This window comes from Dermacentor variabilis, unplaced genomic scaffold (genome assembly GCF_050947875.1).
Source record: "Dermacentor variabilis isolate Ectoservices unplaced genomic scaffold, ASM5094787v1 scaffold_13, whole genome shotgun sequence".
NCBI lineage: Eukaryota > Metazoa > Arthropoda > Arachnida > Ixodida > Ixodidae > Dermacentor > Dermacentor variabilis.
The window spans coordinates 32150914-32164718 of record NW_027460291.1 but is presented as its reverse complement, the minus strand read 5'-3'; the positions used below and the strand labels follow the sequence as shown (position 1 = coordinate 32164718).

General features: G+C 46.5%; 1 protein-coding gene across 1 annotated transcript in view; it reads right to left on the bottom strand.

The window, feature by feature from the left end:
* Positions 1-12117, bottom strand: part of LOC142566636 (uncharacterized) — a 312815-nt gene extending 300698 nt beyond the window's left edge. Inside the window, exon 1 of the mRNA XM_075677470.1 lies at positions 11629-12117. Within this exon, the coding sequence (XP_075533585.1) occupies positions 11629-11941 (313 nt within the window). The 5' untranslated portion in view covers positions 11942-12117. The remainder of the gene's footprint in view (positions 1-11628) is intronic.
* Between the last annotated feature and the right edge of the window lie 1688 nt (positions 12118-13805).

Sequence of the window (13805 nt, the reverse complement as noted above, 5' to 3'; positions counted from 1 at the left end):
TCATTTTTGACAGGCTCGACTACTGCTGCCGTTTGAAATCTAGCATTTTACATTGTTGAAGGCATGGAAAAGTTGCAGTTAGACCGTAGTTATTAGTTTGTTAGACCAACCCTTTGTTTTGTGTACGACAGACGACTGGTAACACGGAAATAAAGCAACGTTTTATTTTGATACTTTATTTCTTCACTAAAAGTATTAAAGCGATAAACAGATTGCACATCACGCTTGTAACGTCCAGAGGAAGGCTGATTTAGCTGTTCATATGACATAACTCTGAAACGCCAACTGATATTAGCAAATGCACAGGCATGTCCAAAACAATAAGCGTATGCAAAGCGCCCCTGCAATTGCAATTCCAGACAGCAGCCGTTATATTATATTATAAATGCATAACTCGCTGCTTGACAATTCACCGAGTTTGTAGACATAATCGCCCTTTCAGATTCGCACCGTGCTCGAAAACCGCAATAGGAGACATAAAATAAGATATATAACCACACCATTTCAATACATGAGCAAAAACAGTTCAGTGTTAGGGCTAAACACCATGAGAGCGATTTAGTGCGCGACGGCGACGAACGACGGCTTCGAACGACGAAACGGGCCGTCGCTTGAACAGATCGCTCGGTTCTAGAAATCTAGAATTCGTCGATCGTCGTCCGGAAGTGCTATGAGCGACTAGCCAATAGCGCGAAGCCGGAACTGGATGTACATCACTCAAATACTACCGATTGTCGCGCGGAACGAGCAAACGATTGAATTTTTATGCATGCAAGCATAAGAACCCACTGCAAGACCCTCGGAAATATTTTATGCTACTTTTTAAAGTAAAATACATCAACTTAAGTTACTAAAGCACGCGTCACGCTAGTTTTAAAGCGTATTTGCAGCCCTTATACCGGAAACGCCGGGGAGAGGTCGCTCAATATCGTCGCTCGCACGGAGGACGATTAGTAAGCGACGAGCGAACGCGACAGCCATCCATCGCATCGCTTGTAGCTGTCGCGCGCAAGTTCTCTTATATGGGGTTATACACCTTATTCAGCATAAAACATGAATTCCTCATGCGTTTTCAGTAAGTTCAAGATAACGCGCCCAATTGACGTCTTGCAGCATGTAGCTGAATGCTTGCGGCAATATTTCTAACCAGCACTGGCACTGCACGTAACTTCAGTGGTCGCAGATTACCCATGGGCGAGACACGGTCAAGCGCGCGGCTTATTTATAACGAAAGCATGCCGCCAGCAATATGACGCCTTCTGTTATGTGCCTCCTTATTTCCACAGCGTTCCGTACACAGTAGACTGCCAAACTGAATAAATTCGAACACACAAAACGCACGCTAAGCACGCTCCGCATAGGCTCGCAATCATGGGCTGATGAACAAACTATTTTAAGCGTCCTCTCGCTTCACGTTTTATTGAACATGCCATGGTTCTGGCAGAGTTTGCGATTTTCAAAGCTCTTACGGATAGCGGCAAGCGATAAAGTCGCATGCAGTTATCGCGACGACTGGTTTTTTCGATTGACATCGTGAGACACAGCCCGCTTGCCTAGCCCGTTGTCAATCGCGCCAGCTAAGCGCCGCGACGACTTCCTGGCGATAGCATGTCATATACGCAGAATGTGCACCTAAGTTAGAATTCACTAACCGCGGAGGATTTGTTGTTATGTCCAGCGAATGACGAACGAATGTCGTGTTTTCGCGGGGACGCGAGATGGCCGACACACGACCTCCCTTGGATGGCCTTCGTTGCTGCTCGCTGGACAGAACACCGGTACTGTGCTGTGCTGTTTCGCGATGTTGAGCGCGCGCGCCCGGTGGAGCAACTTCGCGTGAAAAAGTACAGCGCTCGCTGCGCGTTCCTTTGAACTGTGGCTGCCTGTTCTCTTAGAAGGAAAATGGTGCGTTCTTTTGCTCAGCGCGCGTGAGTGATACATTGCCATGTTAGGGGCCAGCCTCTTACTGTTGAAGCAGAAGATTACGCTACGTTTTGTTCTCTATTGCCGCAAGAGTAGAACGGACATTCTATTCTCTCTCAGAAGGAGAGAGAGTGAAAAGCGCATTTCACTCTCTCGTTGGTGACGGAGTGAACAATGCCACTCGACATTTTGCAAGAGTAAAAGAACGCTTTGAAGAGTAAATCGACCGATTCACTCCTGCGATACCCTCCCTAGTCTTCAGAGTGCAGCATGACGTGAATGCAGCACTTTATCGATTGCTTTTGGGAATATGTTTACCTGAAAACTTCGTAGTACATCAGCAACATGAACTATAAGTGGCGTGAACGTCACTCAGAAATTCAAAATAGAAACCTTAAGTACTCGTATTATACCGCGAGATTCGTTTTATTTTTGGTGTATAATTGCGTTATCGTTCGCGTATTTGGTGGCGCGACGAGCCTTAGCTGGGCCCGAGCTCTCTTTTCATTACATGGTTCTTATCCCACTACAGACAAATAATTTTGTCTCCAAAGTGAATTGTGGCACTTTCGTACTTTTATTCTGTGCAACCAAGGAAGTCAGAAGTAGAGTATTGCATCATAAAGATGGGACATGGTATTCCCAAGACGCAGGATGCCATAACTCCGAGTTTCTGGTGCCTTTTATAATTCGCCCTTTAGTGTGGCGTTATTAGCTTGACGACGAGTAGTAGCAATTATTTATCCAAAGAAAGTAAACTAGGCAATAATTTTGTCCCTTAAAATAATTGAAACTTCCTGGAAGGACTGTCGCGTACATAGCCATGTAAAGACAGCTTTTTTATTTAAATGCTACATTGTTGCTGCTACTGTAATAGAAATGACAACGTGTGCAGCAACGTGGCGAGCCTGCTAAAATTTTGTCATTAATATTGACGTAGTAGGCAGTATGCAAGCCGACCACGAAGAAAAAGCATTAGTGTAGAGCCGAAACGCAGGCTGCGTGATCGAGTGCCAGTCCCCCGCTGAACGTCAGTTTGCGCTTCATTCACGCACAGTAGAAACACTCTACGTGTCTCGTGCAAAAATGTGGCATTAAAGGTCAATATATTATCAGGGCCTAAAATCGCCCACAGCGAAGAGCCGCCGTGTACCTTTTGAGTGCGTGCCAACAACATTCACTAACGCTGTGACAGTGCAGCCACCTGTCGCTCGATGTCGCGGCCATGCATTCGAATATTTCGAAACCTTGGCTAAAGTTACCTAGCACACCCTGTATGACACGGACTAAAGAACTCTCTTAAAGAGTTCTTGAACAGAACTGATGTTGGAGTCTTGAGTAGGACTAAGAAGTTTACAGGGAAAACACGGGACAGTTCCATTCCGTATAAAGGCCACGCAAGTTCAGCGCACGATCAACAAAATAATAGACAGCCACGTGTGCCGCAATATTGTCACGGGGACCATTTCAGTTAGCACAATATATGAAACTAAGAAAATGCACAAATGCGCATCCAACAGCCAATGCGTTAATATGAAAGGAGCAAAGGCGTCGGATATATTCTTAGTTTGCGTAAATGTGCAGAAACGACCCACTAAGCTGCCCACTATAGTACTTTTCACGCGCTCATCTCCCTGTACACAATGTATATAAGGTGTCCCATGTAACCTTAGCCAAGCTTTTCAACGAAAAAAAAAGAATAAAAAACAATGTGAAAGGCACGATTTTAAGACATATAGCACTGAGTTGTAAGGACGCTCATGAGCGTGCACCGTAGATTTTATAATTGTATCTTGCACCATGTTTTTTAAATCTTTTTTTTTCGTTGAACAGCTAGCTTGGCTAACGTTAGATGGTACACACGGTATATGCTCATCATTACCTTTCGTTCTCTTCATTTACCTTCCTTTTCCTTTTTTTACTTCAAGGGTGAGTAACCGGCCAGAATGTAATACTCGACCGCACAGCGGACAACGACCAATAAAATTTAAAAGCGTTTTAACGTTTCGCTTCCCCTACGGGAGCCTTGTTTACAATGGGTGAAAACCGGCACAGTGAGAGCTTCTTTTTTTTTTTTTTTGACAGCGCATGTGATTGGCTAAGGCACCTGCCATGCACAGGTGGAATATTGCCGTCTTTGCGATTAACAGTGCGGCGTGGTCTGGATGAATGATGACGCCAAATAAAGGTGTAATGATAGGCTCATCTCCTTGATAATCACACGTGCTTCTCCCTACTTTATAGAGCGTGGCGTAGTTGCACAGGGCTCGGCCAGTGCATTCGACGCAGCATGTTGTTTATTGACGTCGTTCCTGTGCTGTTGAGGTCGTGTCCTGAATTTGCCGGTGTCGTCTATGTAGACTTACGGGCAATCCGATCGCAGTACGACGTATGCAATGTCTGGGAACTTGTCCAAACGGTTCTTCACGTTGGCAAGCTCGTGTTTCGAGTTTCGGGGATGCCTGTACGTCAGGAGATCGCATGACACATCTCGCTCAGGACGCACGGGATTGCAGGCCGTTCTTTGCTGGGTCCAGACCGAGCGGGTGCTTTGCGAGCCAGCAGAATGGCGTCCAACAGAATCAATAAAGCATCAAGGCTACCCACACAACGCTACTTCTGACCGTATAAGTACAGTGTACGCTGCATGGCCTTCTGCTCTTTTGCACACTTTGTCCGCCCCACGAACAAGGGAGCCCGAAATGAATATTTTTGGCGAAACCAGGTGCATCGCACTGTATTGAAGGCAACGTCTAGTGTGAGGGTGCTTTTGAAACACAATGAATGACAAACGAAGCCCCTCGCCTTTCACACGACTGTTCAGGAACGATGGCATGACCGTTAGACTCCGTTTACACGGTGAATGGTGCTGCTTGCACGCTGTTCGGGTGAGCCGTGAGCAGCCGAAGATACTCACTCTGCAGAGTACTGAAACAGTTGTCAACGTATCGAAGAGCGATTTTGGGCGCTGTCACGAAGCATGACAACGCGTGAGCTGCGACATCCTGAAATCGACGCTCCCATTGCCGCTCCGCGAATTTGCCGTTAAAGCACCTGCTGGAAGGTGAAATATGGGTTTGATAAGTAAAACTTGAGTAGCCTGCCTAGATCATGCATCTTGATGTGGGACTTTCCTGGCAATATGGGATCCTTGTCGAAAGCGGGGACACAAGCTTACACAGCCAGGTCTATGGGTGCGCCTGTGAAAAATGATACCATATGGAAAAAAAACCAAGACCTTATGAGGACCTGCCTTTGTGTATCCAACTTCTCGACGAAGTCATAGGTGTTGCGGATATGGGTATCACCTTTGCCGACCAGTAGAGAGATCACCCTATGAAAAAATGTGACACCTTTTGGAACGTGGAAGGGATGAGGTCCACTCTGGGGCGTAAGGGAATATCGGGCTCTTGTATCTTCAGTAGAGCGTATATGGCTGGAGGCGATCCATAGTGGCAATCAGTCCGTACTATAGCTACTTGTATTGAGGCGGTTAGTGCGGAAGACGTCGGCTAGCAATTTTGCTGGTCCCTTTGCAACTTGGATGTCGGATCTCTTGTAATGTGTGCATACAGCCCCAGTGTCAGCTGCAGTGATCGCGCTGCAACTCAAGGGCCACTGACCTTCCGTGCACTGTTGTTTGAAGACTTCGAGAGCTGGTTGCAGAAATACGAAAGAGTCGCTACGTTCAACAACTAGAAATGCAAAAGCAAGTTCATACAGCTCTCTTTATCCTCAGTGTGAAATGAATAAATAAATAAGCTGCGCCAAGCCTAGTATCATTTGAAAGACGCCGGTAGGGCATGGTTTGAGAACAGAGTCTACCCTAACGACGTGAGACCTGTTTCGCAGCAGTTTGCTACAGACGTTCATGAGATTCGCACGAAGTGTGACGACTAATGTCTTGCTAGTAGGCCGAGTACAGCTACAGAATGAAAACATCGCTAGGTTCCCGGAAGAGATGACACGCCTCATGACAGTTTTCGACTGTTGCTCTTTGTCGGATAGCCGAAGATTCTCCCCCCGCCGACGAAGACTACGCTGCAGGGACCATCGCTAATATATAGCAACAACACGTTGCCATCTAGAAGAAGACTCGAAGCTAAGAAAAGCTTGCCTGAGGAATTCACGGCGCGACGTAATAGTAGCAGAAAATTGGGACGCAGCCGTGATCCGACATCTAGACATAACTCCATTGAAAGGAAAAGGACCACTGACCTCGACATACTTATAGCCGGCCACTAGGTCACCGCTTTAGTAGATAGAGGAGCCGGAAACTTTGTCATCATTGGACCCTTCATCGCTAAGTTGAAGAGTTAAGTCTGCGTGGGACAGCTCCCAAATCCGTACAGATGGAAGTCAACTAACAAAGCTGACTGGAATCTGAATTGCAAGAGCTACTGTTCAGAACCATACTTAACCTGGGACCTTTGTAATCTTGCAACAGTGTGCACGGCATCCTGCCCCCGGATTCAACAGGGCGCAGTCATCATCGACTTGCAAACAAGGTCTATAACGCTCTCCGAGAAACGTACCATTTCGCTTGCTTGCACTTCCAATCATTATGCATCGAGTGCATGTGCGAAAATCGTCACCAGTCCGCCTCACTCCAGCACCATGACATCCGTTGACGCTAAAACACCCGAAGAAATGAAAGGCATCATAGAGAGCGACCAACACCTGCTGCTCGACCATGCGTCGCAAGGGGAATCGCTCAACTGCACGGAGGCAAAGTGAAGGTGATATCGACAATTTTAGCACGGAATACAAACACTTCAACAAGGGCACGACGATCGCGTACATGGAAGATGTCGTAGCAGTCTGCAACCTCTTTGTTCTCACGGACTCTCCGTCACCTATCTCCGCGACAAAAATCAAAGTGCCTACTTTCCACACCATACCACATCGTCCCAAGCATAAAGAGGAACAATTAAGAAATTTTCTACGGTACGGGAAATGCATTGTGTCATCATGAAACGGCAAAAGAGACTGGTTTTCGAGCATCACATAATAATAGAAGATTGCACTGGACCATTCCGCCATAGCCCGTACCTACTGTAACACGAAAATGGGAGACCATAACGCAACAAGTGTATGAAATGCTGAGCGAAGAAATTACTCAGCCACCTAGAAGTCCGTGTGCAGGGAGCAGACCCGGAGCTAAGAAGCCTTGTAGGGTACTTGAAAGGGAAGACCAACGTGGCCACTAGGGTATTTAGGCATGGATTGTCTTCATTTTCCTTGCAAAACGACGTCTTGGTGAAAAAGAACTTCTTCCCAATTCGCGCCAACTACTTTCTCGCTGTGCCATCAGCACTGCGATCAGAGGTTCTGGGCGCCCCGCATGACGATCTGACCCCTGGGTCCCTCCCGCACCCATGAGAAGTACTACAGGCCACGCCTCAACGATAATAGGTGGACAAGTGGATCGTCGCGGCTACCGACTACCTTACCCACTACACTGAAACGAAAACACTACCCAAAGCTGGCGCAGGTGAAGTGGCGAAATTCTTCGTCGAGAACATGTTGTAGGACATGATGTCACAGAAGTCCTCATCCCCGGGGAACGGCGTTCACGGCAGAGCTTACTAGTGATCCTATAATACAGTCACGACAAGGCAACCGCCTACCACTCGCCGACGAATGGCCTCATCGAGTGTGCCTAAACAGGAACCCATGATGTCCACCAACCGGGAAAACCGGGCATTCTCAGGAATATTGAGTAGTCTGGAAAAACTCGGGGAAAACTCAGGGAATATGTGCCTCTATCAGAGAAAATTTGCTGTGAAAAGGCCGAAAGTCGGCGGTAATGCTGGCTCGAGTAACAGACAGCTATCGTAATGAATTTTCTTTAACGCCATGTCGTCGGCTGGAGGAGGTACCACTGTACAGTCAACGACCGACTTTACCGATTCCCGATAATTTGGACCGCTTCGCGGCACCGCCACGTACCCCATAGAGTCAATGTATCAGAGCGTCTGAAATTTCGGACGCAAGAACTCTTCTCCGTCCGATTTTCCGGGCGTTTTGCCGTGACCGCAGGTCCGAAACGGCATTAATCAAAGCCACCACCACTGCCATTTTGATTACCTCGGCGCCTCGAACCGGCGCTCTCGCACGCAGATCCGCTGGCAGCCGTAGCCACCACTGCGGCAACGCTAGGACTGGCTGCTGCGACGTTAGCTATGAAGCTTCTTGCCGTTGGGTGCCGTGTTTTTTTATTGAAAGAATTCGCTGCTGTCAGCAATGGCACGGACTCCGCCTTTGTGGTCCTCGCGATTGGCTTAGAAGCTCGGAAAGCACGGCATCATGCCGGTTCCTGAAAGTTAGCTTCGTCTTTGTACAGGAATGTTACGTGGTGAAGCGTACGCAAAAGTATTGCAGTGAAGCCTAACAAGCGTGGGAAGGGGCTATTGCCACGGGATACAGTATGTATTCCTTAAATATACACGCGTTCACCCGGTATTTCCTGACACAGTATGAGCACCGATATGCCTAATACGTGTAGCGACAGGCCTTCAGAGCGTTTTCGAATGTGCCTGTGGTGGTTTGAGCCCTTAATGGCAGTAAATTACATGCATTTATTTTTTCCAACTGGCCGAATTTTCGGACGCTTTCGCGGCCCCTAGGGAGTTCGAAAAATTGGACGTGGACTGTGAAACTGACCAAGAAGATGCTTCAAATGTCCGTGGGGCGAACGAGTAGCGGAAGGAGCACAAGAACAGAAAGGACCTACGCATTGAGGAATAAACGGGAGAGGAAACGTGCTGCCGCTGTTTTAAAGGAGCTTGAGCTCAAAAAACAAAGTGTTGGCTGATGCCGAGATGCAGATGTCTCTCATCCAAACCAAAATAAACTCTTTAAAGCTCTGAAACAACACTGAGGCGTCCTGCGGGGGCTGAAAGTATGTCAGGACGGTTGAGGTTGACTTAGGAGCAGTTGAGAGAGAATCTCAATTGTGACAAAGTTGGGCCTCTTACCAGTGAGCTTGCTATCAGTTGATAGAAATAGCTCATATTCGAAAATATTTGCTTCTTTATGCATCTCCTTTTTATTCGTATTTGAGAATGTCCGACTCGATTGGCAATTTTTTTAGACATTTTATTTGCTGTGCATTTTATTAACCCCTCCCTTTCTTGTCTTTTTCAATAATATAAACACTACTCCTTAGTATTCAAATTGGATTAAGTCGTTTTTAAATTTTTTTTCATATGCTTACTAGGGAGTCACATCATCGGACATAAAACATAGTTCTTTATCACTCAGGGAATTTCGCAAAGGCACTCAGACAATTAAACCTGGAGAACTCAGGGAATTTAGAAATGCCAACTTGATAGACACCCTGGAACTTCGCCGATATGCGTGCAATGCATGTAAACATAAGCAGAATACGTGGGGTGCCGTCGTTGCCGTACATCACGTTGGCGTAAAACATGGCAGTGGAAGAAACAACGCAGATGACGCCGTTCAAGCTGGTTTATGGAAGAAATCCGGCGACGGACGCTTAATGCTATGCTGCCGAACCTCCGCGACGAAAACCATCTCGATGTTTCTGCCTACTTCCAGCGCGCCGATGAAGCCCGACAGCCCATGTCGGCCTGCGATATCAATAACAAGCAAATAATCTGCGCATCAAGAACCTACAAAGATTCGACAGCCGACACTACAATCTTCGGAGACGCTAAGTAGAATACCAGCCCGGCATGACAGTGTTTGGTTGTGGACGCCTAGTGCGCCTACGTGCACTTCATAAAAAGCTACTGCGACGATGTTCTGAACCGTGCAACAAGGTGCTCGTCTTGCCGCACTGGATTGTGAGGCCGTGCCCGATATAGTTACGCGATCACTGCGGTGCTGCGTGTGACCTGAAGTCGTCCACATTATGCACCTTAAGCTGTTGCACGCGCGCTAGCGAGCTCTGGAACGTTATTTATTGCCTATTTTTAAAATATTTTCTTTCGACTTGAGCTTCCTCACGTTACAGTGAATAAACTTATAAATATGAGTGTAATACTTCATCGTGCGGAAAGTCCAGCAAGGCTGTGTAATGACAGTCAGCTGGACTCCCCTTTGTGAGGTCAGCATGCTGCTCACTCGGAGGCCAGTCTCTGAGCGCCCGTATGTGTCGTGTGCCTTGGTAAGTCCTCAAGGTGTGGTACAAAGTCGTACAGTTTGGTTAGGCGTCGTCGTCCTTGAAGCCCTTTCACTGGTAGGTGATAGGGCTTCAAGGACGTCGCTAATTGTAGATTCTCAAATGCGCGTGATCACAAGCCATGATTCTTAGATATACTACTTTGATAATTGTTTAAATAGCCGGTGCACTTGACCCGTGAGTTCTAATTTCGATGACTAACGACCGTGCTCGTTACTATTATGTTTATTTGGGTGTTACTTGCTTTTCCAGGCACAAGTTCATGCATTAAATAGTCAAAATTTGAGACTCACAATCTTGGCACTGTCTGGCTTTGCACCGTCACTACGACATGCCATCTGCTAGCCCCTTCAGGGGCTGAAAGACACATAAAAATGTGACTGCGAGTGCAGAGTCATCCACCTTTAAGGGAAACATCTCATTAGCACTCAGGCACTCATCGTAGCGAAACTTTGATTGAAGGCTTGCAGATTAATCATTGGTAAGGAGATTTCTGCTTCAGGTAAAATGCCAGGCCCTTTTTCCCTATAACGTGGAAGCAATGTTGAATGTGCGGAGTGTTTCTGCTAAGAATGTTACCAATTTTCGAAAATCACCCGTGGCAGATAGCACAGTTCTAATTCTTGAGCTAGATTGCTCAAAGAAGCGATCATTATTCGCACCGGAAATCGAAATGTCAAATTGATCAATTATTTAGATGTTTTTGAAGTTTCAAAATAAGTACCTTATGGCACATATTGCGATGTACAAACTGTAGCCGGGGAATTCTCAAGGCGGATTCATTTCGAACGAATTTTCAGGATGACACCAGTTTCGAGATATTATTTCCAGAACTTTGCGAAGAAGTGCATTGACTGTCGAGTTACTTTCGTGCTTCAATGCATAATACGGCGTTTTGTTTAAAAAGTAATTGAAACGACATTTGAACTTTTGCTGCAATTTTGATGGCGCATATTTCGAAAATGGTGTCATGCACAGAATTTTTTAAAGTGGATTTGCCTTGCAGTCTCACTGGTTACAATTTCGAAATTGCAATATATGCTCTGAGGTAATTAGTTAAAAACCTCATCAGTGAATTTTAGTAAGCATGTTGATTTATTGTACAAATAATGTTCGTCTCTTTGAGGAATCCAGCGCGAGAATCAGAACTGTGCTTTTGAACCGTTGACCTTTAAAAATTGCTAATGGTTTTCATAAAAACACCTGGAAGATGTCTTGAATACTAATAAATTGTTTCCTCTAGCGCTGGATGGCTCTGTACGTTGTTAGTCTAGTCGCCTGAGCAGTACTAGGCAGTGGCTGAAATCACATAGCCTTTCGTTTGGCAGAACTGCTGGTCGGTTACCATCGGTAATTGAATATGCCATATACCCTCAATGTGCATCGGTCAGTGACTGTGCTTTACGAACGCGTCCTAGCGTATACCAACTACTCTTTCAATAAGGGCCCAGCTTTTATGAAGAAACATGTTTGTGATCTCTGTCGCTTTTGAATAAGATGACCACACGTTGCCAGACGCACTGTTCGTTACCCTGGAGCACAGAATAACTTACTTCGAAGGGCCCACGGTTCCAGCTGGGAGAGTCCTCGAAGCATCTTCAGCAACCCGAAAGAACACTCGGTTGACACAGGCGCCTGCAGCAGTCTCTTTTGGACCCAGGAAGGCATGTTGTGCACAAGGTTTCTGGCAAATTTCCGAAATCGGGCAGCCATGTTGTCCGGAGGGCCGTTGGCAAAGGTTGGCATCGTGGTCGTGCTTGGAATGGTGCCCTCTAACATGGTCGTACCGTTATTCGCCGACAACGATGGCAGAAGGACGGGTAAAAGATACAGAACAGCGTGCACCACCCAAACCGGGCTCTTCATTTCAACACCCCGAAAATACCTGCGCTTCGCACACTGAACACCACGTGTTTCAACTCTCTTCACTGAAGAGGTACCGCAAACAATGGCCGCGAAATTGTTCCCTTCCACTTGTTTAAGCGCTTGCCAATAATACTAGTAGGCGCACGCGGGTTTCCAGGCTGCTACGCCTTGGTAGCGACACCTTAGTCAGCCCGCTATGCGCCGGTGGCGTTGGTGCGGCTACAGAGGAAAACTAGGAAAGCGAGATTTGAAGGCAGGGTCAGCGAGTCTACCACTACGTTTCTCCTGTGGAGCGGTCGTACAACTTCCCCGCCGGACGGCAAATAACTCTCTCTTCCTGCACGCCAGAGAGGCCGAACGTGTTCTTCCTCTTACGTCGCTGGCGCCTCGCGGACAGCACTGGCGCGATGTGACCTTCGCACGGTGTTAGTCTGCAGGCGATGCCACATTGTTTGTGCTGCTTTTAGATGAAGCCGTCATGGTGCTCGTCGCATCACTGAGAAAGAAAGACTACATATGTATGTAAGCTTCACACGTCACAGGGATGTTTTCCCACCTGCCTGCGAAGCCAGTCAATTGCGTTTTCTAAGCTGGGAAGAGTGAAACGGCGGCTGAGCGAAGTGAATATACGAGGCATCATTTTCTTGTTTACGAGAATCCCAAACGTGAAATTGTTTCATTCGAGCCGGTCTTCTTGGTAAACGGCAAGTTTTTTTCGGGGTTAAGCTAAGCAGCTGCCATTTAAAAGAAGTGCTGACCACTGCACCCAGCTCACTTGGAGACAATAAGCACGGGAGGTTATAGCTCTGCGTTTCAACCGTGCTTCAGGCTAGCGACATATTTTCTGTACGTTTTCGTTTGCTTTAATGTTCTGCAGTTTGTAGCTATCCTGTTTCTTGCAATACAAAGGGTTCGATAGAGTAAATATTTGTCGAGAACGCCGGGCTCGTTCACAGCTTATGACCCATAATAAAACACATGTAATTTTACTAGTTTTGCTAAGTCTAGTGCATAGTCAAACAGCTGTTTATACCTAAAGGGTGTACAATAGGATCGTAATGTCATAGTGTCACGATGCTTCTCTACAATGGTGCACAACAGTGCTTTATTAATTTAGGAACATAGCACCTTAACGCTGCGTGTATCACTCGAGAAGTCATCTCAATTGCACCTCTTGATTCAGCGTTGTGCAAACGTTCACTCCAGAATCAACACAAAAAGTATAGAATGCGTTAGTCAGGTGAGAGCTAATGGTGTAGCGTACGCTGCCAACCCTTTGGAGACATTGTGAGCTATGACCCCAGTCTATAAAACCAGTGACGAGAACCTTTAAAACTTCAAAAAAATCAGAGCCAATCTAATTCGCGAAGAAACTTGAAGCGTAATCAACCGCACATGCCATGTTTCTGTGTGTGCAATACTCGGCAATAAAATTGAGCAAACCGTGAAAGTTCTAAATACTGAAACATTATTATACGCAAACAAATAGTCGGAACTGTCCCTACTCATTCCTACAAAACCTGTTTACAGTGTCGAAGGATAAAACTACACATGGAATTGTCAGTGAGTGGGTGACACAACTCTCACTTTGTCCTCCTACAAGGTTCTCTTTCACGTGTCGTCCTCTATGTTTACAACTGCAACAAAGCTCCTCGCGAACGACCGATATTGCCTTAGAACAACGTTCCGGGGCAACAATGATTCCCTGCGCAACTATTCGTTTGCCGCTGGTTACATCAAAGGTTGCCCAACAGGATGATGTCATATGGACCTCATTCATACTGACACCTAATACTTCCTCATAAAATATTCTTTATGCTTTCCTCAAACATGTGGCGGCTAGTATCTAGAAAACTTCGTTTCC